Source organism: Pimephales promelas, chromosome 22 (assembly GCF_988280905.1).
Source record: "Pimephales promelas chromosome 22, fPimPro1.hap1.1, whole genome shotgun sequence".
In the NCBI taxonomy this organism is placed as follows: domain Eukaryota; kingdom Metazoa; phylum Chordata; class Actinopteri; order Cypriniformes; family Leuciscidae; genus Pimephales; species Pimephales promelas.
This window is the reverse complement of record NC_142790.1, coordinates 27101300-27129136: the sequence shown is the minus strand read 5'-3', so window position 1 is coordinate 27129136 and position 27837 is coordinate 27101300. Positions and strand designations below refer to the sequence as shown.

At 35.8% G+C, this 27837-nt stretch overlaps 2 protein-coding genes across 2 annotated transcripts; one reads left to right on the top strand and one right to left on the bottom strand.

The window, feature by feature from the left end:
- Positions 1-25: 25 nt before the first annotated feature.
- Positions 26-5396, top strand: dnaaf3l (dynein axonemal assembly factor 3 like). The gene is made up of 12 exons (XM_089125709.1): positions 26-213; positions 324-417; positions 505-614; positions 762-855; positions 1181-1341; positions 1434-1610; positions 2426-2548; positions 2629-2751; positions 2948-3146; positions 3279-3393; positions 3467-3541; positions 3658-5396. The coding sequence occupies exons 2-12, from the start codon at positions 336-338 to the stop codon at positions 3794-3796; spliced, it is 1398 nt and encodes a 465-aa protein (XP_088981835.1). The 5' UTR covers positions 26-213; positions 324-335; the 3' UTR covers positions 3797-5396.
- Positions 4686-27837, bottom strand: LOC120488133 (carnitine O-palmitoyltransferase 1, liver isoform). Its single transcript, XM_039684633.2, has 19 exons — positions 27601-27837; positions 25614-25756; positions 23257-23396; positions 21996-22167; positions 20401-20502; positions 20183-20320; positions 18873-18950; positions 17816-17923; positions 16972-17059; positions 14988-15183; positions 13963-14151; positions 13694-13799; positions 12305-12421; positions 12052-12216; positions 10828-10956; positions 10581-10736; positions 8595-8708; positions 8404-8496; positions 4686-7383 (listed from the first exon to the last, which is right to left on the bottom strand). The coding sequence occupies exons 2-19, from the start codon at positions 25752-25754 to the stop codon at positions 7249-7251; spliced, it is 2367 nt and encodes a 788-aa protein (XP_039540567.1). The 5' UTR covers positions 25755-25756; positions 27601-27837; the 3' UTR covers positions 4686-7248.

The window sequence follows — 27837 nt, the reverse complement described above, 5'->3', positions numbered from 1 at the left end:
GTATTGCATTAAGTTAGTTAACTCTGAGATATGAATCTGAAACGGTACAATTTTTGAGTTCTTGAATCAAAACCAGTGTTTGTGTCCTACTCATAGACTGTAAAACAGGCCCTCCTACCCCTACTACTCTAGACGGCGCGCGGTTCCTGTTGCTAAGCAACCGCGGTCCAAGCATTAGCTTGCTAGTAAGTTACTCGGCAAGAGCAGCGAGAGGTAAGTTTCACAGAGGATTATTTACACTTTGCTATACATATAACTAAAATCCGCTAAAAACGAGATTCCAGGAGGATATTCAGGCATTATCCTGTTTTCTAATGTCGTAGTGTTCGTGAAGAATGAGCGCCGGCCGGACTGTCGAGGGCGCGGGGTGTGTGACCTGGTGGGGATTCGGACCAGCACGAGACCTCCTGAACTCAGGTGAACCATAAACCATCACAGTATATGACAAAACACAGTAAATATGGATCAATGCTCACACACATTTGTTTGATGTGTTGAGAACAGAGAACATGGTGAAGTCAGATGGAGAGCTGAATGTTCTGCTGGTGGGCAGTGGAGATCCCAGACACATCCTGAAGACCATCACTGGACTGACACACTCTGATACACTACATGTGTGTGATTCATCACTGACCTCAGATTCTGTTAATGTATACAGCATAATAATAGCCTTTATGACATAGTATTACTATTACCACAACATACATCAACTGTTTTGTGCATGTTTATGTGTTAATAATTAGATGTGTGGCATGTTGCAGGTTTGGGTGATTGAGAACAGTATGGAGGTTGTTGCCAGACAATTATTACTACTATATTTATCACTTCAGACCCCTGAGAACATGAGTCTACACAGTACGTATACCTTCATATATTATGACAAAGCTTCTGCTCTTTAAAAAAATTATACGTTTATAACCTATAAATCCCAGCATATATGTATTCTCACATTTTAAAATATTAAAAATGTTTTAAAGAATATAATAAATATATAATACAAATGAGATGTAATAAACTTATATTTTATATTACATTTAGACAATTTCTGTTTCAAGTTAGGGAAAGGTGTAGAAATCCCCAGAAAATACAAAATGTACTTCTGTTTTTTTCTATACATTGTTTTTAGTTTTTGTACACTGTAAATGTCACATATTATTGCATTCATGTTTTTTATTTTTAGAAAAGACTGAAGTGTTTCTGGAGGTGTTTGGGAATTCCGAGATTCGCAAAGAGACGGAAGAGACTTTAAAACACGCCGCGGCTCAACTCTCTCTCTCCATCACAAACACTCTTTCCTCTAACTCGCACGCCCATCCTTGCCTTGATACGAGCCTTCTGAAGGTCCAGCAGACATTGATATATGCGTTTATATACTGCATGTCAGAATCAAACTCATCTCAGTGATATCCACTCCTCTGCTGTTTCATCATCAGTTTAAGGAGAGAGATGAGTTGGTCCGGATCTTTAAACTGTGGGAACGGCCACCGTCAGTGCCAGCGAGTGTGCGTAAGGTCTGGGACGCCCGTGTTCGGCAGCACCTGGGGACTCGCTACGACTCACGTCAGGGGTGTTTCGACTGGGATCTCAGCATGAAACTGCACCAGAGAGGGGTACGTACCAAATAAAATGACATTATTATACACCTACACTCCGGAAGGCCAATCAGAGCTGTCCAATAAGACTCAATTTACTGTATGTTACACAGTTATTTGCCAAATAGACTTATTTCAGCGCATATTTTATCACAAATGTGATTGTTTAGGCAATTTCCGAATTACAATTACATATAGATTCACAGAAGACACTATTTCCATGTTTCCATGTATAAAGAAATGAAAATTTGGTTCAAGTTTTAATATTTTTTTAGGTTTTGTTTGTGAGTTTATACTTTTTATTCATTTCTATTTCTATTTCAGTTATTTAAGTACTGCAAGTGAAACTAACGAAAATGTTGCTTTGGCAACTAGCTTGAAATAAAATAAGTTTAAATTATTGCTGTCAAATGATTAATCGCATCCAAAATAAAAGTTTGTGTTTACATAATATATGTGGGTGCACTGTGTATAATTATTTTGTATATATATATATATATAAATACACACATGCATGTATATTTAAGAAAAAAAATATTATTTATATATATTAAATATTTATATTTATATATAATATAAATTATATATAAATCTATACACAGTATATACGTGAAAATATTTCTTAAGCATGTGTGTGTATTTATATATAGAAAATAATTATACACAGCACACCCACATATATTATGCAAACACAAATTTGATAGCCCTAGTTTAAATAAAGATTTTATTTAATTTATTTGAAGTTAGAAAATAGTTTTTTTTAATGGTTTTTAGTTAAGGATATTAAGCTGTCCTTACTACTGTTCTACAAAATCTTGTGATTTTTCTCTTAGTGTGGCGTCATTAGCAAACACCAGTATGTGAAATGGCGGGAAAGTGGCGTGGCCTTTGAAATGAGGGAGGGGCTTTACCAAACAGCCAATCAGAGTCTGCTTTCCACACGAGTGTTCAATCATGTAAGTAGATTGACTGTCTACAATAATAGTTGTGAGCCATGATATGCTGTCATGCAACGATGTGTGTGTGTTTGTACCAGAGAGGAGATCAGGTCGCTGTCAGAGGATATTGGGGGGACATCGTCTCCAGTCCATATCTGTCGTTCGGCATAGAGACCGAGAACAAAGACCTGTTGAAGAAACACAACAATCAACATGTAAAGGTGACAGGAACTGTTTAATACCCCCTAATATTAAGTTACAAACAAAAACCATGTCATTATATTGTATTGCATTACTTCTTTTACCATCCAAGACCACATGTATAACTTATCTTTATAGCTTGTCATGTATACTGCAATGATATATCTTATATTGCAATACATGACTTACCTTTCTCTGGCCATCTTTCTCTCTCAGACGGCTCAGGATATTTCGGAAGTCAACGTTTTGGCGTTGTTTGAATGTCTTGCCACTAGAGGGAGCTCTTTACTGAATGAAGATGTGCCAAATCCTCCAAGTTCCTGCTGTCAATCCACAGACAGTCTCACAACAGAAGAGAAGATGCAGAACGATCCACCTTCCTCACAAACTCACACAGAACCGACACAAGCACTTGGTAATGTCCTATTATGCCAAAAAAACGCACTTCACATTGCCAGTGAAGTCCTGTAAACAAATCAAACAGAGCTCCTTTTAATAGTTTTGAGAGTTTTCCACACATTTACTTTGGGTTCTTGTGTTTTTGCAGATTTGCTGAACGTGAGCGGCGTGAAAGTGTCATTTCTGTCTCCAGACTCTCTCAATAAACTTCCCCTCAAAAACAAATACAGGAAGTTGTTCAACAGCATCTTCTGTTCAGCCAGGTGACGCCTGTTCATATGCAGCTCACAGTTTGTGTGTAACTGTCTGATGATAACACCATCTCTGTTTTCCCAGTATGGTTCATCAGCTCGATTCTTCTCTGAGAGAGATCGCAGCGCCTGATGCTGCTCTGCTAATAGAGTTAGCAAAGTGGGTCCATTTCACACACGCATCATACTTACATTCATGCTCATGCTAACATTTTGGTGCATAACTTGCAATCAAATCCCATGAATGCTCATAATCTCTGTGTTTTTCTTGTTCAGCTTACTGTTGGATCTTTCAAAGGAGCAAGTGTCAGGTTTTGCTGCCAGAGTGAAGGAGATCGCTGAAGAATCAGGATTCACTGCAACACACGACCAGAGCAGCGACACATATGCAGTTTTCACGCGGAAAAATGACTGAAGGACATTTTAAGTTTCAGATACACACTTTACAAATACACACTGCACTACATCAGCCATATGCATTTGATGGATTACAAAAAATTGAGGCAATTTCAGACTAGAAACTGAAATTTGTCTTAATGGGAGATTTGATTTAGCAAGACTTCATAACTTTAACAAACATTTAAATATGAATATGAAAATATATATATCATTATATAGTTTCTAGCTGCTTGAATGTAGATGGATAATGATTTTAAACATTATATAAATGTGTAAATGTTATCATGAAGTGTTGCCTAAATTATCTTTAAAACTAATAAATGACCAAAAAATGCACAAACAAGTGTGGACGGGTGAAACAAATCAATTGAATAAAAGCATGAATGACTTAGGTAAGATAAGATAAGACCTTAGGTAAGGTAAGATAACAAACTTTACAAAAACAGGAACACTAAAGTAATAAAACTAGAACTAAAGTAATATAGGAAAAAACAACTACAAACAAAACACCATATCGGTATCAGCTGATATATGTTCAATTTAACTATTATTATTGGCCAATATATTAAAGCCAATAAATAGCCGGTTTTGAATTGCTTGAAATATTGAAAATCATTTCAAAAAAATGAAAATACAGTTATGTGCTGCGCAAGTCTGTCATATAGGCTACATAAAATTATAATGAAACATTATACATACATAGTTTTGTGCTTGGGACATGGCTTTTAATGGTGAGACTTTTTTTTGTTATCGGGCTCTCAAAAATGATAGGCCAATATATAAAATATGAACAATAATCGGTTATCAATATCGGCGCATCCCTAACACTGAGAGAACGTTCGGTCTTCATGTTGATCAAGCAAAACACAAACATCACGCCATTATAATAAAACCACAAACACGAGTGTGCTTGAACAATTTTAATTAAAAAAGTGACATGTTGTCTCTTCCTTTCCATTCACATACAAAAAGGAAAGACAGATTTCCAGAGTAAGAGAGAAAGTGTAAAGCTCTGCAGTGTACAGATAGTCTGAGCCCAAAGAGGAGAGAGGAGAGATCGATCGCTGATGATTCGACATTCATAAGACAGATGAGGTAAAACACTGCCGCTCCACATTAATATCAGCACTACACAAACACTTGCATTGCTACTGTTTTCAGTTTCAAGTTAATTATTACAATAGTGACAATAGTGACAATAATAATAGAACAACCACATTTATAAAATCCTTCATTAAGGTTTAAATTCTAGTGAGATATACAGTGTAAGCAGTGTTAGAGAGAAGAGAAGATACAGGCCTTTTTGAACTATATCAATATTTGCAAAATGACAATATCCAGGAGTTGTGCAAACGAGATCTCGTGCACTCAAAAGGCAACTTTATATCTGCCGAGTATGAGGGTGTAACAGAGATAATAAAAAGTACAGCTGCCAACAGAGAAAACTGAAAACTCAGAGGAAGTCGACAAGCCCTTGCTCTCAGTCCGGCTAAGTGTAGCAAAGGGCTTACGGCAACAACGGATATTGAAACACAGCCTGTATGTTGATTGTAAATGTTTGATATTGATAAGCAGATCTCATTCATTTACCTGTGAAACCAGTCACCACCTTCAAATCCTTTGCAAAAACACTTTTTGGTGTTGTATGAATTGTCTAATCATATGAGTTATAGTAGTATGATTACGGTACTATGTCCTGCATCACATTCTAACTCTAGTTTGTCTATTAGTGCGCATTATAATAACAGATTAAATCAATTTCTGTTGTTTTTTCATCACTTTTTCATAACACAAAGTTACATCGGAATGTTTCTAAAGAGTTTATTATTAAATACATCAAGACCACATTTAACTTTGAAAGCATTCTTGCAATTGAATTAGTTCATTAGAATATGGTTAACCATATAAATGGATTCCAAGTACATCATTTTAAAATTAATATCAAATCAGATTTTGCACTATATTATTAGCATCTAGGTCTCTTAAAGAGACAGTTCACCGAAAAATTAAAATCTCTCATTATTTACTCACCCTCATTTCATTCCAATAATACTTTAATTGATCCTCAGAACACAATTGAAGATCTTTTTTATGATATCTGAGATCTTTCTGTCCCTCCATTTTCTTCGACGCTTCACAAAGTTCATAAAGAGATCGTAAAATCATATGAGTTGAGAGGTTTACTCAAAATTTTCTGAAGAGACTCAATCGCTTTATAAAATAAACAGATTTAATTTAGTAAATGGAAAGCATTCTCAATCTCAATCTGTTCATCATATAAAGTGATCATATCTCTTTGCACTAAACTAAAAATGTCATGTGAAATTCCTATGAATTGAGCAAAGCATGGTAGTTGAGTGGCTGTCAATGGAGGGACAGAAATCTCCCAAATTTCATTTAAAATCTCTTTATTTGTGTTTTGATGATGGAACGACAAAAGGGTGAGTGATTAATGACAGGATTTTTGGGTGAACCGTCCCTTTAAGGAAGCAGGAAGTGAACTAACTACAGTTAACTGGCCGTGATTCACCTTTTAAGTTTAACTGTGCAGTCGAAACACCTGAGACATTAACAGAAATTCGCCGTGGCATAAATGTTTCCTCCTCTGGCATCACTTTTAATACCTATTAGACATTCGCAAATCAATACATTGAGAATAATTAAGTTGTAAATTGACCTTGTGTATATATATATAAAAAACTACTTTTAAATTAAAAAAAAAACCATACATGTTAAAATGAATAGACTTAATAGTGAAATGAACATATAAATGTATTAGGACAATCATATTAAAACTGCAGTCACATGTAATATTCTGAGTCATTGGTCACTGAAATTGTAAATTTACATCTGCTCTGGAATTCAAGTAAAGCGTCACTGGATTTTGTTCCGAGATCACGTTATTCTGAGACTTAAACCTGCTCAGATGGAGAGTTTGTATTAAATGTGATTTACTGTACTGTAAGAGCAGTGAAGTGCCTTCATCAGAGGGTACAGAGGTGATGCATTACTCTTCATATGTCATCCTTACTTGTTATACACCTACAACCATTATACTTACTGGTCAGATCATTAACCATTAGATTCCCATCATCTGGCGATAATGTACACTAATCATTTTTGATTCTTTATTACAATTAAAAGTGAGGACCTCATTTAAATCTAAATATCGAAAACTGGCCTACTGGAAAACACAAAGGTTTTCCGCTACCACACTACCTTTCGCCTTCAGTCCTCTGTCATAAATGCTATTTTGTACTAATACGTTTTTCTGAAGAACCAGCTTCCACCATTTTTACATTGTTATGTTATTCATGGCTTCATGGCATTGATTACAACAAGCATGGAATGTATGAATGCATATTTGTAGGTTATAACAAACGTGCATTCAAACTAACACACACACACACACAAACACACACTGGCCTCATGTCTTCCTTTGACCGTCATAGGCAATCTGTTCTACCTCTACAGGTCTTTCTTGCTTTGAGGGTTCTTCGAGTGGTTCTGCTCAGCATTGGACAGGTCGGGCTTCTCCGGTGACATCAGCTCCAGGAGATCCACCAAGGCCTTCCTGATATACGCTCCAAACTTGTGAGAATCCTGCAAACCAAAATAGATTGTCATCAAACACTAATCAGGTTTGGCACCATAAAGAAAGCCATACATGTTATATTTGCTATCTTAAAGGGATAGTTCACTTTGAAATTAATTTTTGATATGTTTTAGCTTACCTCAAGGGCATCCAAGATGTAGGCGTCTTTGTTTCCGCAGTCGTTTCAATTTTGATATTTTTAGGTCAAACCGTTCGTGTCTGTCAGTCATATAATGGAGGTCTATGGTCACCACCTCAAAGAGCATGCACAGAGAAGTCCAGATTAAACATTATTTAATGACTCGTAAATGTAAGTACACATTGATGGCCTAAGACACGAAACGAGCGGTTTGTGTGAGAAAACGAACAGTATTTATATTGTTTTACCTCTTGTAACCACAGCCACAAAGTGCCCGCGCCCTCAGATCACTTGGACGTGGCTGTGGTTACGAGGTAAATCCGATACAAATACTGTTAGTTTTCTCACACAAACCGCTCGTTTCGTGTCTTAGGCCATCAATGTGTACTTACATTTACGAGTCATTAAATCATGTTTAATTTGGACTTCTCTGTGCATGCTCTTTGAGGTGGTGACCATAGACCTCCATTATATGACTGACAGACAACAACGGTTTGACCTAAAAATATCAAAATTTAAACTACTGCAGAAACAAAGACACCTACATCTTGGATGCCCTTGAGGTAAGATAAAACATATCAAAAATTAATTTCAAAGTGAACTATCCCTTTAATCTGAGTTTTTGTCCGATCAACTTTAGCAAGGCTTTGTTTCCATCCAAAGTTGCAAATCAGATAATAAATGTATGCACCTGACTTGAGAGCACATGTTTTTTTATACACTTTTTTTTTAGAATTTGTGCATCCGCATTCCGTCCAGTGTTTTTTAATGCGAGATCCCAAATTGTGCATAAAAATAGATGGGTGGAAACAACTAGCTTCTCAAATTTGTTTATTTTTTTCTTTGATTTTCGAAAATTGGTAACAGAAGCATATATTAGTGTACTAACAGTCTGAGGGCAGGAGTGTTTGCTGGAAATATGGAAGTTGATCATGTTTTCTCCGATGATGATGTAAGACACGCCATAACCATCATCTGCAACCTGTGAAGAGCACACAGACGAACATTTTTTAGAAATGCACAGACAATTGAGTAAATAAATTAGAATGCGTCACGTGAATATTCATGAATATTACTGACCGGGCCAAATCCTCCACCGCAGGTTGTGTAGTCTGGGTGGTTCACGAAATCAAACAGCTCCACCTGCTGGAGTGGAGTCTGACTGGTGGACAGACGCCACGTTTCTGAAAGCACCTGAAGAAAACACACACACACACCAAAAAAATTGAATATCACATAAGATAATAATAAGATATTTACAAAATTAAAGTACTATATATTTTATAATATAATATTGCATTTAAAAATGTACATAGTTAGATGGGTGAATCTCAAAAACGTAAATAAAATCCAAATAAAGACTCATTTTGAACTATTTTTTTGCATCGTGACATTATTTTCAAGAGTAAATCTACTACAGATTTTTTTTTTTATAAATCTCATTATCCTCAAAAGTAAGTCATGCTATTTTTAACTGTGTTTAATAACATTTAATAATTCATCATAAATTAAAGGCTGTACATTTTACCATGATGTATTAACACTTCACAATTAAATAATAACTTTTTCAAACCCGCTTTTAGGAAAACATTTTGGTAACGCTTTACAGTAAGGTCCTATTGCTATGTTATTGTTAACATATTAGATAATTAATGCCTTACCTAAAATGAACAAACATGAGCTATACATTTGTCACAGTATGTATTCATATTTGTTAACGATAGGTCATAGTTAGCTCAAGTATTTAAATAATATGAACAGATACAAATAATGTCTAAGTAAATGTTGAAAACTAAGATTAATAAATTATTTAGAAGTATTTATCATTGTTAGTAGGGCTGGGTAATAAATATAGATTTCTCAATATTAATCGATTCTCATTTTTACGAACTGATATCGATTCTTAAATCTCAAGAATCGATTAGTCATCCTGTTTCATTTGAATGAATGGAACATTGTATCGTGGCTGCATCCAAAAAAAAAAAAAAAAAAAAACATCGCAATAATCTTTGTCCTTTGTTACTATTGATATGAAACAAAAGTCTCAATTTTTAAATTACGTTCATTTTCTTTAAAAATTCAAAAACATAAATAACGTTTTGGCGCTGTGGCGTGAGATCGCTCTGGCTCAGCTCAAGAGAAGCAGCAGCACTGATCTCTCTTCCGGCTTAATAATACCAGTCACAGCGCGAAATAAACATGAATGAGCGTCTGAAAGTGTGTTAAAAGATAGAGTACAACTTATCGAAATCCGTATCATGTCACATTGATTCGCTCAATCAGCATTTCAACCGTGGAAAGACTGTGTCAGTTAAACAGCTTGTAATCAATGTCATGTATCGTCATATTTACATCAGAAAACCCACATAAACTCGTTAGTCACATAACTCAATATATACACCATATTACATATGCATTATAATCTTAATGTTCTTCGATATTTAATGCATATTTGAATAAATCTGGCAAGTTTTTATGACAGCCACCATTTAAATGTTTATATTTCATATAATCTTCTTATTATAAAAATAAATAAAAGTGCAATTTAAGTGGCTGTATAGCTACAAACCAGTTCATTATTACCTTCGTATTAGACTAATGAAGCCTATAGGCTACAACTAGACTCCCATAGTTTACAGCATTAGTTAAGAGATTTGATTTCCTTGAGAAAAATGGCCATTTATTGTAACTGATATCCAAAATAATCAATATCGAAACAAAATCGAATTGCAAGCTTGTGAATCAAAATCGAATAGAATTGTGAAATTTGTGTCAATACCCAGTCCTAATTGTTAGTTCGTGTTATGAAACGTTATTGTAAAGTATTTTTTGCACTACAGTCATGAGTATCTGTTATGAATGTAATGTCACGAATCACGAAACAAAAAAACAAAAAAAAAAGTCTTTTTTTAGCTTAATTTGTCTGAAATATGACCTGTACATGTTCTTGACAGGTTTATCCTGTATGTTCCAGTTCGGACACACATGAAAGAGCACTTGCAAGTTAAACTAATCTAGTTTCGACTTCCTAGCTAATCAGATAAGACTCCCAGGAGAGTCACACACCTCTTTGAGGAAGGGTGACTCCTCTCCCAGGTACTTGGACACGATGTAGAGGCAGAACAGGTGTCGGTCTATTCCTCCTCCCGTCATAGCCATCCTGTAGAGATGCTGGTGTTTCTCAGACGCCGTACGGAAGAGACGTCGACACACCTCCTTACTCTACAGACACAGAGATGGGTGGAAATTAAATTGAACAGCATTTCACAAAATAAAGCACGTGTGTATGTGCGCAGGTCAATATGTTTGTTACCTCTCCACCCTCTACTGCTTTGACGAAAGCGCAGCTCTCAGCGGTGCAGGAACGCACCGTCTCAGTGCGGCCCTCGCGGAACAAACGGGTCATAGACGCTTCGTAGGTCAGAGAGAACGTGCCTCGATTCTGGATTTGGGGAAGGAACGAGAAAGGAGGAACGTCAGTATTTAAACCTTGATGGTTACATCAATTGTTTAATGTCTCTTAAACAATTTCAGTGAACAGTAAAGTTGCTTAAAACATCAGAGATTTGTGAAATACACACTAAATAAGTTTATACACAAAATAATATGAATATATGTCATGAATGTATGTAATATGTCAAGATAACTACCTGAGTAGTTGCATCAATGCAACCTGTTCCTGGTCATAACATTTCCTACATAGTCATACATGTACAAAGCAATTTCAGTGTTCAGTAAAGTTACTTAAAGTGCCCCTATTATGCTTTTTCAGATATAAACTTTCATGCAGTGTGTGATATGACCGTTTATGGATGCAAGACGTCTGCAGAGATCCTAAAGACAATAAACGAGGCCTGAAACGAGTCTTCGGTAATTTCCACTGTTACTTCCTGCATAAACCCAAGTAGGTTTGTAACAAATTTGCATAATGCCCGCCTATGATCTTCATTGGCTGCTGGTGAACAACATTTACTTTGACTCTAAAACAACAAATAAGCGCTGAGGAAGCCTCCGGAGCTGAAATTCAGACAGCTTTGTTTCCGACACGCGCTGTAAGTGATTGACCAATCACAACAGACTGGGCCATCTGACCAATCAGAGTGAGAGATGTGAGAAAAGTGTTTTTTGACCTTGGATGCATGTAAACCTGTTGTATGAGCCTTTAAAAGAGCATAAATGGGGCACTTTGAGATAGACAATGGCGATGTGTGAAGCATACACACTAAATTAGTGTATAATATATATAAATATAATATATTTGATATACATTAAGTCACACGTAAAAATATTTGAATGTTACTGCATTAGATAAAATATGAAACCTAGTACATTTTTAAACATTTCACACACACGAAAAAAAAAGGTTATGTTATTAATAATAAAACAAAAGATCTAGTGTTGAAAGAAATGAAAACCACACGTATTGTGCCAATTAGTGTTAGTGGAACATATTCATAGTTAATGTGATTCTTGACACCTGTGGTTCCTCTGCTGAGGAGAACGACTTCAGCACGCGACGCTGGGTTTTGTGTCTTACCCTATAATAGGCCAACTGAAGCGCAATCTGAATGAAGGCATCTGGACTGATTTTACACTTTTTGATGGCACCCTTGCCAAACTCTTGTATTGGGAACACGTGAAAGTCGATGTCGTCGGCGAGGGCCTGTGCCACAGCGAGAGACTGATCCACACGCTCTTGACACTGAAAACACACACAGGAGGATCAATTATTCAGTGTCACTGTGCATCGCATGACTGGAACATGAGAAGGTGTTACCGTGTGTTTGTACCTGTACAGGTATGTCCCAGGTTAGTCTAGAAGGTTGAGGCAGGGAGGAGGCCACGTCTCCTTTACAGTGACCTTCTTCATTATAACCCAACTGGAAACAATCCGTAGTCATCACATACTGAGAGAGAAAGAGACGATTGTATTAGAAAACAGCTGACATGGTATTAATAATAAAAACTGCTAATATAGCACTAACAAATAGACTTGCTTTTGGTGGAAGAAAAATAACAATGCTTGCAAGTTAGCAAAAATTAGCCACTTATAACTATCTTTATTTATCCACATTCATGTTTGAAACAACATGAGAATGAATTTTAATTTTAGAGTTAATTGTTTCTTTAAAAAAAGACTGTAAAATTGGCAAGAAAAAACTCAATTAGTGTTAATTACAAAAATATTTGCATTTACTGGAGGAAAAATAGCAATGCTTGCAAGTTAGCAAAAATTAGGCACTGATAAGTTGAAATAACTATCTTTATTTATCCACATTCGTGTTTGAAACAACATGAAAATGAATTTTAATTTTTGAGTTAATTTCTTTTAAAAAAGACTGTAAAATAGGCAAGAAAAACTCAATTAGTGTTAATAACACAAATATTTGCATTTACTGGAGGAAAAATAGCAATGCTTGCAAGTTGCAAAAATGCAAAGACCAAACCACAGTTGAAGCAAAAATATGCAAGAGAAAAAAGCAACTTTATATCCAGATATTATAATGATTTCATCAGTGACAGTCATAAAGAATCTCAAAATAAATATGCATTTTTCATAATGTACATAATAACACGGTAATACATAAATTCACGTGTAATATTTAAAATGGTTGATTTAATTGAATTTTTTTACTTTCTCACATAAAAATTAGGGCTGCCAAACGATTAATCGCATCCAAAATAAAAGTTTGTGTTTACATAATATATGTGGGTGCACTGTGTGTAATTATTATAAATATTTATATATATATATATATATATATATATATATATATATATATATATATATAAACACACACACATGCTTGTATATATTTAAGAAATATTTTCATGTAAATACTGTATATAGATTTATATATAATTTATATTATATATAAATATTTTATATATAAATCATATTTTTTTCTTAAATATACATGTATATACACACATATATATATATATATATATATATATATATATATAATTATGCACAGTGCACCTACATATATAATGTGAACACAAACTTTTATTTTGGATGCAGCCCTAATAAAAATTCATAGAGTTTTAGCTGGCATTAGATGTAAATAAGCATGTACTAGAATTTAACCATCCCTATTATTAAAAATTATTTTTAGTCAAGCAAGAACTATTTAAATCTTCCTACAGTATCAATTCATGATCATTCTGTCTCTCACCTCCCACACATGAGCCATTATAGGTGCGTCCGCCCAGGAGTGTTCAGCGTTGAGTCCGTTCTTTCCGTTTTTATACACCACCACTGTGAACGACTTATCAAACCACCTTAGACAAAAAGAGCGAAACACTTTCTTAATAAAAACATAAATGTATATGCATTGTGTTTGGCAGATTAAGAGAAAATATACTCAAATAATTATAGTGTTGTCATTAAGTTTCATGTATTTGTAACGTAACTGACGCAGTTTTGGACGGACGAACATCTCACCTGTCGTAGCACTTCCCATGCAGAAGAGACTTGGCATACCGATCCAAATTGCCCGCAGGATCATCTCCCATCATGCCTTGCTCATCGTCGTCCAGGGTCACGAAGAACGCAGCTTTCTCAATGCAGTCCAGAGATCTCTTATTCACCCCGGAGCTAAAGAACTCCTTCCTGGCCTGGGCCCAAGGGATTCTGGGAAAGAAATTTCAAACCATTCAAGCATTCATAGAAAATACTTAATCAAGGGATGGTTTACATATAAAAATTAGTCATTGTGCAATGCATGATTATTTAAATCAGTGAATTCTTAATAAAATAAATGCATTAAACATTAATTTTTTTATTTCATGTTGCCAAAACAACATTTCTCATTTTCATTTAACTGATGTACAAAAAGAACTAAAATGGAAATACATTTTATTTAAAACTATATTTTTTAAATGGATACAAATAACAAAAACACAACAAATTTACTAAAACTAAAATATTTTATATAAAAATTAGGGCTGTGAAACAATTAATCGTGATTAATTGCGTCCAAATTGATTTGAAATGATTTAAGAAATATTTACATGTACATACTTTATATATATTTATACAAAATTAATATTATAGATAAATATAAATATTTGATATATTAATAACACATTTTTTTTAAAATATATACATGCATGTGTGCGTATTTATATATACAAAATAATTATACACAGTACACACACATATATTATGTAAACACAAACTTTTATTTTGGATGCGATTAATCGTTTCACAACCCTAATTAAAATGAAAAAAAAAATGCCTAATTTTCTCAATCTCAATTATACTTAAAATAACACAGATTGAAATATTACTAATATTTTGCAAAACAAAAATACAAATTTAAAAAGTGAAAAATTACATTTGTAACCAATCGTTGACCTACATCGACCCATTCACTGGACCTTTGCCATTTATTTACAAAGAGAAATCTGAGCACATGCGTGTTTGTTTTGTGGTAAATGAACCCTGTAGGCTAGGAGTGTGTGTACCTGTCCCCTGCCGTCAGGGCTGCCAGTTTGGCCTCTCCGGGTGCCGGGGCTGATGGGTCATCAAGGATCCGCTGAACCTGGAGCTCGATCTCTCTGGGAGACAGCATACGGCCAGCATGATACAGCCACAGGCGGAAATAACGGCCTCGGTGGAAGACCGCGACATACTCACTGTCCTGCCAGTGGGTCAGAGAATCTAAACGCACACAGAAGAACATTCAGTGCAGATTCTCACTTCTTGCATTCATGCTTTGTGTATTATGAGCTTTTGAGGGATCTGAAAATAGTGGCAAACACTCATCAGAAGCTGATAACTAGAGAAGAGGACAAATCTGAGTGTGTTTGTCTATCAGTCAGTCTGTGTGTACAATACAAACCAGGGCAGACCAGGGTGTGTGTGTGTGTGTGTGTGTGGGCATGTTTATTCAGTAAGTTGGTTTGTACTTGTGACCCTTCCAGGAAATTGACAAATGTAAAACATCCTATCATCTTAGAAAGAATGAGGAAATATGGAGGAAGGACTGAAAAATGAACTTAAGTGACTGTCAGTTTGAAGAGCAGAAGAAATATAGAACCAGTCTCTCTATTTCTCTAATGAATTTTTAAAGCCATACTTTTATTTAGCAAAGATGCTTTAAATGGATCAAAAGAAATAGCAAATGCCTTCGTAATGTTACAAAAGCTTTTTATTTCATGTTTCAAACGCTATTCTTTCGGTTCATTAAAGAATTCTGAAAAAAGTATCACAGTTTCCACAAAAATATGAACTGTTTCAAATGTTTGTTTTCAAATGAAATGTTTCTTGAGCATCAAAACATCACATTAGAGTGATTTGTGAAGGATCATGTGACATGTGAAAATGCAGCTCTGATCACAGGTTAGTTCATTTTAAAATGTGTGAACTGAACTTTGAACTAGTTCATGCAGAAAGTGAACTTTCCCAACACTGGAAATAACCTTATAATAACATTTCGCAATATTATATCGTTTTTTACTGTATTTATTTAAGGCGAGACACTACAGGCGAATAGGGTAATTTTTTTCAACTAGCAGATATCACCATGAAACTTTCCCAGTTGATTACCTACATTAAGATGAGAAAAACAACATATTACAAATTTTCTCTAATTTAATGTTTAAATATGCAAATGAGGCATTATCTAATTAAATATGCACTAATTTGCATACATTTTTACATTGGATAAAGCCAGGTTCAAAATAATTTTTTTTTATTGTGTTCACATATTAGATGAGAAAAAAATTACAGAGGGATTTATGGATATCTACTTTTGTTATCCTGTAAATCAGAATATACTACCAATTGCCTTAAAAAATGATTTTTTTAGAATAAAATGTTATATAAATCAGGCTAGGAATAATACATTTACAAATCCCTCAGTAAATGTCTTCATAATATAACTAGGTACAAGACTGGAAAGCTTGGTGTATATATGTGCTAATGAAGTGGAGATTTCGGACTTGGAGTATGAGAGAAAAGTCATTTTGAGAAAACTGGCTTTAAAGATTTAGCATCAGCCAATGAGATTGCGCATTTAGAGTTAAATCCTCCCTTTTACTTTCACGATTGGTTGCTCATAAAAAGGAAAATGACCATATTTGGATCTGACAGCGTTGTACATGAGAAAGAGAGCTTTCTGACTGTGTGTGTGTTGACACAGGGTGAGCAGCAGGATGATTTATAACGACAACTTTTGAAGAATTTAAGAGAAATCTACAGACGCAAACAGACAAAGTGTAGTAAAATAAAGACCTAAATGTGTATTTCGGACTTTTTTTTCGGACACCACAAGTCTGAAAGAAGACATGTTATTGAAGACAAATATCCCAAAATCTCAAAATTGACCAGTGAAAAAAAAAAAAAAAACGATGTTTTTGCCTGCTGCGTCTCGCCTTAATCAAATATTAAGTATTAGAAGGACTAATACTTATACTAATACTAATACCAAAAATCATTTAGTGTTACCCGTCTCTTCTCCTGGAATGCGTGTGGTGTTGAAAATCCTCTCGCACTGAGCGGCACACAAAGGAATATTCAAACCTGGAACACGACTCTAAAAGACAGAGTTACAATGTTAGTCAAGGTCACTTAACCATTTTCCACCCTCTCGCTGACAATTACAGTCTGAAAATACTCATTTTCATTCTAATTATTGTACTATCCCTTTAAGAAGCTGTAACTGCAACTGTAAATACTGCACACTGGCATAGTACAAATGCTCTTTCACCAACTGATGCAAATACATAATGTTATAGGGCTGGGTATTGAGACAAATTTCATATCAATAGTAACAAAGGACAAAGATTATTGCGATTTTTTTGGATGCGCACAGCCGCAATACAATGTCCCATTCATTCAAATGAAACAGGATGAATAATCGATTCTTGAGATTTAAGAATCGATATCGGTTCGTAAAAATGAGAATCGATTGATATATAGAGAAATCGATATTTATTACCCAGCCCTAAATGTTAATATATAAATGTGGGCTGTTTTATGCTATTCTGCTTTATACTGCATGTTAACACAGTAAACTAATTGTACGATATGGTATATGTACATATAACGGGAATACGTTTTTACTCCTGCGTACTTTTTTACCAAAAAAACTGACTCGGTAGATATAGATGATTGTGGCTGTTCTCTATTCACACACACACACACACACTATTACCCAATCCATATAATTGAAACCCCAACAAAGTGCACAGCTAAAAACAGCTCTGTGATCAATGTGTCCTCGCTGGGGGGGACGAGGGCTTTCACCCTCCACTTCATTCCATCTGTCAGTGCTGCAATGTGGACTCACAGGTTTGATTTCCTCTCTGTTGAGTTTCCTGCGGTACAAGAGACAAGCATGAAGCGTGTTTCCTGCTCTCGCCGCTTGAATCGGTGTCGGCGTCACGTACAGGAAGTCCTGCGAATGAAAGAGAACCACTTAAAAACATGAAATCACACAAACCACAAGAACTTCCTGCTTGTTTAAGCCTAGCTATAGACCCTTTTACAGTTGGTAAACATGGTGACGTTTTTTTGTGGGCGGAGCTTAGGTGGAGGCAGAAAGATCCATATTGTTAGCTTGTTTTTTAACAATGACTGGAGAAAATCCGATATTATCTTAATGTGTAAGGTCACTCATTGTCCAGGACCGCGATTGTTATTTCCAAAAGTTATTTTTAACGGACGGAACCAGATTGGCCGACCCGTAGCCGCCTACACGCTCACTCAATGCATGGATGATCTGACAGGATTAACGTTACGTTACGTAACACGTAACACACGACTTCTACACCTACCTTACAGAGAAACCGATCGTAAAGAGAAACTGAGGGCATATAAATCTTTAGATGCCTATATGGTCCTGTACAAGACTTGTGTGTACGATCCGCAGTTCTGTCGAGCCAGCGCCGAGACCACGACAATGTAGAGAGTGACATTACAGTGCAATTTTAATGATGTAAATATTTTCTAGAAATAAAAGTTCCAGATACAGCATATTCATTTTTCATCAATTCTTGCACCAAACAACACAAGATGACATTTAATAATAGTAACAATTATTTAAGCTCCTTATTATCTAGCCGAATCTGTGCTGTTTTGCATTGACCGCCTCCAGTTTTCACTTTGTTTTGCCTCCAGCTAGCGCCGTGACGTAACTGTGACGTCGGCGCAAAAGGGGTCTATAGCATGCTAGATATTTTTCTGGGCTCGGCGACACGTCTGCGAGCGTCTTTGATGCGTTGTTGGCTCTTTCATACTAACTAAATGGCGAGCGTTCATCACCCGCGATTTGCACGTGATAACACAAATTTGCAAATCGGGCTTGAAATCATGTAGTCTGAACTAGGCTTCACAGCGAGTCTTACCATTCCATAGTAGTTGCTGTTGACCATGATTGGGCCACGCCCCCTCAGGTAGATATACTCCTCCCACCAATCACTGACCTTAAAGATGCAGACAAGAAACATCGGTTACACTTTATTTTATGATGTCCGTGTTGCAGTGTAAAAAGTGGCTTTAAGTACCATGTACTTACATTGAAATTAATAATTTGATAAAAAAAAGGAATTATTGTGTACACACATGTTTTTACATTGTACTTATATTTAAAAAATACCAGCATGTAATTACAACCGTAATTAATTTATGTAATTACATCTGTAATTACACAGCTGACCCATCCCTTACACTTAAACCTACCCATACCACCACACCTGTCCCTAACCTTACCCGTATCACACCTCAATAGCAGCAAAAGTGATTTACAATACATTGTACTTATTTTTAAATGTAAGTACATAGTACTTAAAGCCACTTCATATAAAGTGGGACCAATTATAGTTTATAGTTATTACTAGGCCTACACTAATACATGTAACCTGTGTAACAGAGACACTGTAAAATAAAGTGTTACCGAAAAATTAATTCAGTCTAGGCCTGGGTGATGCATCAAATATTATTGAAATATATCTTGATATCTTTGTTGACAATATAAAATTAGGGAATATTGCGTACATTGCAATAATGTTGAACAGTTTAGCTATAGTAAGCAGCCGCTCATTAAGCTTGTGATTAAATTTCATGTTTGAAATCACCAATGAAATCTGAGAACAACCATCTCATGAATTTCATTTCTAAACACTTAAATCATGGTAGGCGCAGCCTGAAAAATGCAATGTCGTGTAAACGTACCCTAAAATTCCTCAAGAGAAAATGCAGAAATATCGATTTATATTTTGAAAATCGTCTACATTTGGAAGAAGTACATTTTCAGCTATAATCGCCCAGCCTCAATTCAATCTTAAATTTAAAAAGGCCAGGACATCAAACGGCACAATCCCACTAGCACAAGATGATTTTCACGTCAGCAGGGTAAAATCAAAATTCACCCAATTTGCCTTCGTGTTATATAAATATTAAACTTGATTGTTTTTATACTCTTTCAATAAAACGTAAGAAAAATGCAATTGTTCCTACTCTGAACAACTTACACAACCACTTTCCTCAAATCACGAATCAAATCCTGATAACTAAAATTCAATTCCGTCCTACAATTTCTTTATAAAATACTCAGTTTCGCTCTGAAATATTTAGACCAAGGAAGTAAAAGAGGTTGCAAACAGCGTTTTGAAGGTTGCATGTTGAGCTCATGTGGATGTTTGCTAGTTGTTCTCACGTAGTTGGAGGCCCACATGGCTTTCAGCTTGAGGTACCACTGCAGGCGGTTCCCCAGACTGCTCTCGAACTCCTTGGCCAGAGTCGTGATCCTCTCGAATTCGGAATCGCTCATCAACGGACGCGCAGACTCCAGGAACTACAGCAGGAGAGATTTAATAAATCATCATTTTTGCCATTTAAAGTGTATTCAGTGATGCAGTTTGCCGATGATCTCACCCTGTTAACAGTGTCCTTCACTGTTGGAACGGGCAGGTTGGGCAGAGAGCCCTGGTAGCTGTACAACAGAGGCTGCCTGCCGGAGAAGATCCGGACCATGGCCTGAAAACACACACATTTATAAGGTGTTTTTACTTGTGATTTTCAAATACTTTCTCCTACCCAGTTTAATATGCATAGTGCATAGTGATGAAATGTTTTCTGTGTTGAAACAAATCTTGTGCGATGTCCAAAACCGCCTGGATAATCACACAACAAGTGCCGTGGTCCATTAATGACACGTCCGATTCGCGAACTGATGACTCCTTAGAACCGATTTACTTTAAAGAATGGTTAAAAACCTGATCTGGCCAACACTGAACTCAAGAGACATAAATCGGAAACACTTTATAATAAGGTTCCATTTATTAAAATCTAGTTAACTACATTAGTTAACATTCGATTAAAATTGGTTTCTATGCAGATTTACTCTACGACAAAACCAGTCATTCTAGAATGATTCATTCTTTCCAAACAAAGCTATTCAAGTCATCTGGTAAAATTGTTTTTATATCGCAATATACAGTATATCGATATCGACATCGGTAAATATCGGTCTCGGCCATACCAGCAACATTAATAACGGTTATTGGTATCGGCCATAACAGCAATATTAATATCCGTTATTGTATCGGCCATAACAGCAATATTAATATCGGTTATCGGTATCGGCCATAACAGAAATATCAATATCGGTTATCGTATCGGCCATAACAGAAATATTAATATCGGTTATCGGTATCGGCCATAACAGAAATATTAATATCGGTTATCGGTATCGGCCACAACAGAAATATTAATATCGGTTATAGGTATCGGCCATAACAGAATATTAATATCGGTTATCGTATCGGCTATAACAGCAATATTAATATCGGTTATTGTATCAGCTATAAAAGCAATATTAATATCGGTATCGGCCATTACAGCCATATTAATATCGGTTAACGGTATCAGCCATAACAGCAACATTAATATCGGTTATCGTATCGGCCATAACAGAAATATTAATATCGGTTCTCGTATCGGCCATAACAGAAATATTAATATCGGTTATCGTATCGGCCATAACAGAAATATTAATATCGGTTATCGGTATCGGCCATAACAGAAATATTAATAGCGGTTATCGTATCAGCCATAACAGAAATATTAATATCGGTTATCGTATCGGCCATAACAGAAATATTAATAGCGGTTATCGTATCGGCCATAACAGAAATATTAATATTGGTTATCGGAATCAGCCATAACAGAAATATTAATATATCTGTTATCGTATCGGCAATAACAGCAATATTAATATCGTATCGGCCATTACAGCAATATTATTATCGGTTATCATATCGGCCATAACAGCAATATTAATATCGGTATCGGCTATAACAGCAATATTAATATCGGTATTGGCCATAACAGCAATATTAATATTGGTTATCGGTATCTGCTACAATTTTCACATCCTTGCATCACTATTGAAAACACTTCACCTGCATTTCCAGTTGCAGGTTGGGTGGTTGTAGGCTGGGTGTGTCTGATAGCATGACTGTACTTACCGCCCAGATTTTTGTGGTGTTAGACACCTTCCCATGCTGTTCAAACATCCAGCCGTGATAGGACAGTAACTGCTTCAGGCAAAGCCTCATGGTGAAGATCAGGGAGAACCAGAGCAGAGTGCTGAACAACACGGCGGAAACCACCGTCCGACACTGGATGCTCAGGGAATCACTACAACCAAACACACACAGCATTACACTGCTGTATGCTATACGTCAGAACTTATCTAGCTTTTGGGACACTATGAAACTGATGCACTTTGATAAGGTGAATGTCATTTTTTAAGGATTGTAAATACCCTTTCAGACCTATTGTTTTGTGTTTGTTTACAGTGTGGTTTTCATGTTCTTCTTATGTGAATTTTCTTTGTTCTGCTGCACATCCTGACCAGGACTAGAAGAGATATTGTATCTCAGTAAGACCTTCCCTTAAATAAATAAATACATTTAAAAAACAATGATTAAAAAATAAGTATTTAAATTTTGTTTTGCTGCATAACCAAAGGACACAACTTCAAGTCTTTTTTAATAACACTAAAAATCTAAAAATGCATGCACTACCACTCAAAAGTTTACAAGATTTTGTAATGTTTTTGAAAGAAGCCTGCTCGAGAAACATTTATTATTAGTATCAACGTTGAACTGCTTAATATTTTTGTGGAAACCGTGATACATTTTTCTCAGGACTCTTTGAGGAGGAGAACGCTCAAAAGAACAGCATTTACAGTATTTGAAATTAAAATATTTTGTAGCATTTTTATGTCTTTACTGTCACGTTTGCTAAATTGAACAGTTAATTTCTTTTTAAAAATCTTACAGGCCCTAAACTTTAGGAAGGAAGTGTTATTAAATAATAACATTAAAATGCTTTTCCCAAATATTTCAGAAAATCTAATGGAGGGGAAAAAAAAACACAGGAAAGTAAAGAAAACATAAGAATGGATTAAAATGACAGAATTTTTACCAGCTATTCATTATTTAAAGTCATTGTAACATACATTTATTGGAACACAAACTTTTACTCTAGTCTGAAACCAACTCAATCAAGGTGTGTGATGGAGGTACACACCCTCTGCTGGCATGCTTATGTTTTCATGGGTGGGGGAACTAATATCCTTTGAAAAAGCTTCCAAAGTGACTTACATAAGAGCATGACAAATCCTTCATGTGTTTCTTAGAGTTCACTATGCAGATAATTCATTTGTTTTCTGATCTGGGATCAAATTCAATTAGTCTGAGGCCACAATGTGAGCTCTTTTACCTGACAGGCAGATGTTCCTGGATTTTAGCGATGAGGCCCATGGAAGGGTCCGAGCGCGTGTACATGGTGGCCAGGATCGCTATGACGACAAACAGCCATGAGGACGGGCTAGCGGGATACACGCCGGTGATCACATTGTTCTGTACGAGAGAAGCAATAAACAAAATGAGAAAAGACGGCCAGAATAAACAACCAAAGACACTGAGAAATGCAGCTGGGGAATGTGTGAGAATTATCAACAAACAAACCGGACAGATTTAATAATCAATCAAATATCAAAATCTCACTGAATACTGTCAATGTACCTTGTTCTGATAAAAATAATAAATAAAAAAATAAAAATAAACATTGGCACACAAGTAAAAAAAAAAAAAAATCAATATCTACTATGTAAGTAGATGTTGTTCACAGGCAACCATTGAAGATTATTATAATGCAAATTTGTTACAAACCTAATTAGGTTTATGCAGGGAATAAGAATGGAAATTACTGAAGACTCGTTTCAGGCCGTATTATTTAGTTTGTGAGCCAATAGAGAGCCTCACCTCCGCTTCTGGCTCATCGGACCTTATTTCGTAAAAAATATGTGTGGTACTATGGCGAGGGACAACTTGTGTTTTTATTCCGTCTGAACTGTGCCCTGAATTACACATATGATGTTTGTCAATTTAAAAGATAATTATGAAAGTCAAGAAAGTCGCAGTTTGTCATGAAACAAAAGAGGAACATTTAGTTTTATGTGAAAATCGCTCAAAGAACTACATCTCCCAGGAAGTGAAACAACGAGCGAGATCCGCTGCTCGTGTGTGTGCAGTCTGCTACAAAACACTCGTAACGTTTCGATTATAACGCAAGACTATAGAAACAATGACAGACGTTAGCTTTAGTAAAGTTAGCTTCATTCATTGAGAGAAAATGTGCGCCTTTTGGGGTTTGTAGTCTTATGCCTCAACAGTTTTACCTCAGACTGTGACTTTCTTGACTTTTAAAATGCATCTTTTAAATTGACGAACATCATGCGTGTAATTCAGACACAATTCAAACGAGATCAAAATATTTGTTGTCTCTCGCGATTGCCTAGCATACATTTTCCAAAATAAGGTCCCGTGGTGGTCGACCGGAAGGGGAGGGGCTTAGGCTCTCTATAGACGAATCCGGCGAAACTACCGGAAGCAAGCGGGCGCCATTACTGAGCTGTTGCTGGGAAGCGTTGCGCCATTGCCTTCTATTGTTTTAGTTGCAACTTGCGTCCACTGGAATAAACAGCTCGCGATTTACGACTGTCACTAACGTTACAACGTTAGCCCTTGTATAATGTCGAGTGGGTAAACAGTTTCCGTTATAAATTGTTTCAATGGTGGCAGTAAAATTTCAATTTTGAAGAGAAAACATTGTGAATACCCCGGGTCGACTGCCCCTGTCTGGAGCCGTACGGTTTACAAAGATTTCCTGGGCGAGTACAAGACGCGTATAATAACAATTATTTAATGACATAAGTAAAAAAATATAATAAATGTGTGATATAGTGATCAGCAAAATCTCCTCTCTTGTTATTTTTTCTATTCAATATGGTCATTAAATGGCTTTACTGAGCTGAATGTAACGTTATGTGACATAATTGTTCTCCTGCTGTTATATTGACCTCTTTCCATGGTTTAAAAACAGTAGTTGGTCGATATTATGTATATACTTTCTAGCTGTAACGTTACCTTACCCATGCCCGTTGCAATGTAAAAATGAGATAAATAATGCACACAAATGAAAAACATGAAATTGTTTATTTGATTTCATTTATTTATTTATTGTTGCCAAATGGACAGATCTTTTTTTAGTTTCCTCGGTAGCAAACGTTAGCCTAGCTTGCTTGCCAAGCTATTTTCATAAATAATCTGTAAGATCGTTTGTACCTTCATCTGTGACTGGAGGCCAATGTCTAACATCATCAACCCAACAAGTCTGCCTGGCTGTAGCTGTCATCAAGGGTGCGTTATCACCTTATCTCCGAGGTTTGTTTACATACCGGTGCATATGTCTATGCCGGTGTAACAGCTCAGTAATGGCGTCGCCACAAGATGGCAGCCTACACAAGAACGCTCGTCGGATTCGTCTATTACTTCATTTATCTGCACTGTGATCTTTGAAACTTCACAAAAAGTCATATCATACATTTGATTAAAAGGTAATATCCGAAAAAAAAAAAACATAATAAGGGCAATTTAACTGATAATAGTAACATAGCCTAACATCCACAATCCAATAAAATCAAGTTGCATTTAAACCAATTTCCAACCCAAACATTATTTACTCACAAAAACCACATCACATAAAGAAAGATGCAAATATGATTTGACGTTTACCTTCAGGCGTGTGACGCGTTTCTTCCAGGAGCGGAGGCCTGACAGATAGACCTGTCTCAGGGCCTGATGGGACAGCTGCAGGTCGATCCCCTCAGGAGTGATGGTGAACTGAAACGCCACGGCCTGATGGGCTTCTGCCATTTCTGAAGAGAGTGTGAGGCTTTTAAAACGGCGGCTCAAATTTCACTGCAGCAAAGCTCCTTTATGCAAGCAGCTCTCGTTATATCTCCCTTACACCTGATCACCATCCATTATGAATCAACAAGTTTGACATTTTGAGTTATGATCCATTAAGGCAAGAGCAGTGCTGATACAGACATTTCAGTTGAAGGCTCGTTTTATGCTTATGAAATCCTCGAGAAGCTCTTTCCGGTCTGTGTAACGAACGGAAAATCCCTTTAAAACTCATTTCTCATTTACACTTTATGTATAAATCAAACTTATAAATACATAAAACAACTCCCACATCTACATCCAGAGAAGATGTATCTATGGCAACAGTGTTGTTATGGCAACCAAGAGCAAAGGGTTCCCTAGTGACTGCTCAAGCAAAACACTGATACAGAAGTCATCAAGATTCACCGTGTGCGCCATTAAATCTTCATATGTACAGTGACTTACACAGCTTTACTCTACACTGTCAAAGCATTATGAAAGTAATTAACATGCCTATATAATTGCACATTTCATGTGTACCAGTGACAGAGAAGCATTGTTAGTGTTAACTAAAATATAAATAGAATATATAAATTCTATTATATTTCTATTTTTTTATAATTATATAAATATAAGAAAATTATAAAAATGACAACAAAATGACTAAATGAAAACTGAAAATATAATAAAAACGAATTTAAAATATTAATAAATACTATAAAACTAGTATATAAATAATAAAGTAATAGAAAGGTGATCGAAAGAACACATTACGCAATCTGAATGTATTTTTTATGTCATGAGTTCTAAACCACGTGACCTGAACAAAACATACTTTTTTCATTTCATCAAAAGTTTTTTTTCCTAAAAATGACTTTTTTAATAAAAATATTCTACACTGTTTATTTTTCCCTACACCCTGACAAGTATTTTTTTAATAATATACATATATAAAATGTTAAAAATATTTTTTATTGTAAATACATTTAATAAAAATTAGAATAAAAATAGGCTCACTAAAAGATCTGGTAAGATAGAAAGTAAATTAAATAAAAATTTTAATTATGCAAATAAATAATCCACGTCATCACATGGGGCGCTGCTTTCTGGGATTGAAACCAGAGCATGAAACATACAAATGAGGCATTTACAAGTGCACTATCACAACTGACCAGAAGAGGGCGTTGCACAGGGATGAATTAAATGAACTTTAACCCAATTAAAAATAACGAGTGAATTATTTCACATATGTAGCACTAAAACACTGGAATATGATCTTTTGGAATCAGGGAACATAATAATTTTCAAATCTTTAAAAATAAATTGTCAAAAAATATCTGAGACCGTAATGGACAGGTGCCAGACTCTATCAAGGGCTTATCATTTAAATGGCAAATTAGTCCTCCCACAAGAAACCGACTCTCTGAATTATAAAACTGGTTTATTGCATAACAGCAGCAATTAATCAGTAACTACCCATAGTAATTAAAAAAAAAAAAACTAGCGGGCAAAACAAACACAGAGCCAGAAAACACACTCATCCAGTATAAACTAGCATTACAAGCTTGATCAGCAGGTGAGGAGGTTTAATTATAAGGTCGAAATGACAGCATGCAGCTGACCTGGGAGTCTCCTGTCATTAAATATCGATGGATTTGTGGGCTATGGCAAAGTATTATCAAGGCCAATAACGGATTGTTAGCACACCAGCTATAAAAAGCGGCAATCAGTGTAAGATACCCCACACATCTCCATCACCCATCGTCTCCAACACACTACAGATCATCATCCCTCCGATGAACATTATAGTGTAAGAAAGCATCATCCCTACCTGCTGTTTACTGATGTTACTGATGACGGGAACAAAGTGACGGGCTCCTTTCCTCCCTTCTGCTTTTGAGGAACATAAAAATAAAAAATATGTCCTGATAACCTCGTAATAAATCCCCAATATAGATGCTGATAGCGCACTGGTGTGTAGCGTAACTGGATTCAAAGTACCTTTGATACTTAGTGCGAAAGAATGTAAAAGATACAGTGAAGAGGGCGGGAAACAAGCGGCTCGGAA

Coding starts and splice junctions, on each gene's coding strand:
- dnaaf3l (XM_089125709.1), top strand. CDS start 336: ATGAGCGCCGGCCGGACTGTCGAGGGCGCGGGGTGTGTGACCTGGTGG. Junction 2,752..2,947: donor ACAACAATCAACATGTAAAG/GTGACAGGAACT, acceptor TTTCTCTCTCAG/ACGGCTCAGGATATTTCGGA. Junction 3,147..3,278: donor AGAACCGACACAAGCACTTG/GTAATGTCCTAT, acceptor GTGTTTTTGCAG/ATTTGCTGAACGTGAGCGGC.
- LOC120488133 (XM_039684633.2), bottom strand. CDS start 25,754: ATGGCAGAAGCCCATCAGGCCGTGGCGTTTCAGTTCACCATCACTCCT. Junction 17,924..18,872: donor ACAGCAACTACTATGGAATG/GTAAGACTCGCT, acceptor TTTCATTCGCAG/GACTTCCTGTACGTGACGCC. Junction 17,060..17,815: donor ACAGAGAGGAAATCAAACCT/GTGAGTCCACAT, acceptor TCTGTCTTTTAG/AGTCGTGTTCCAGGTTTGAA.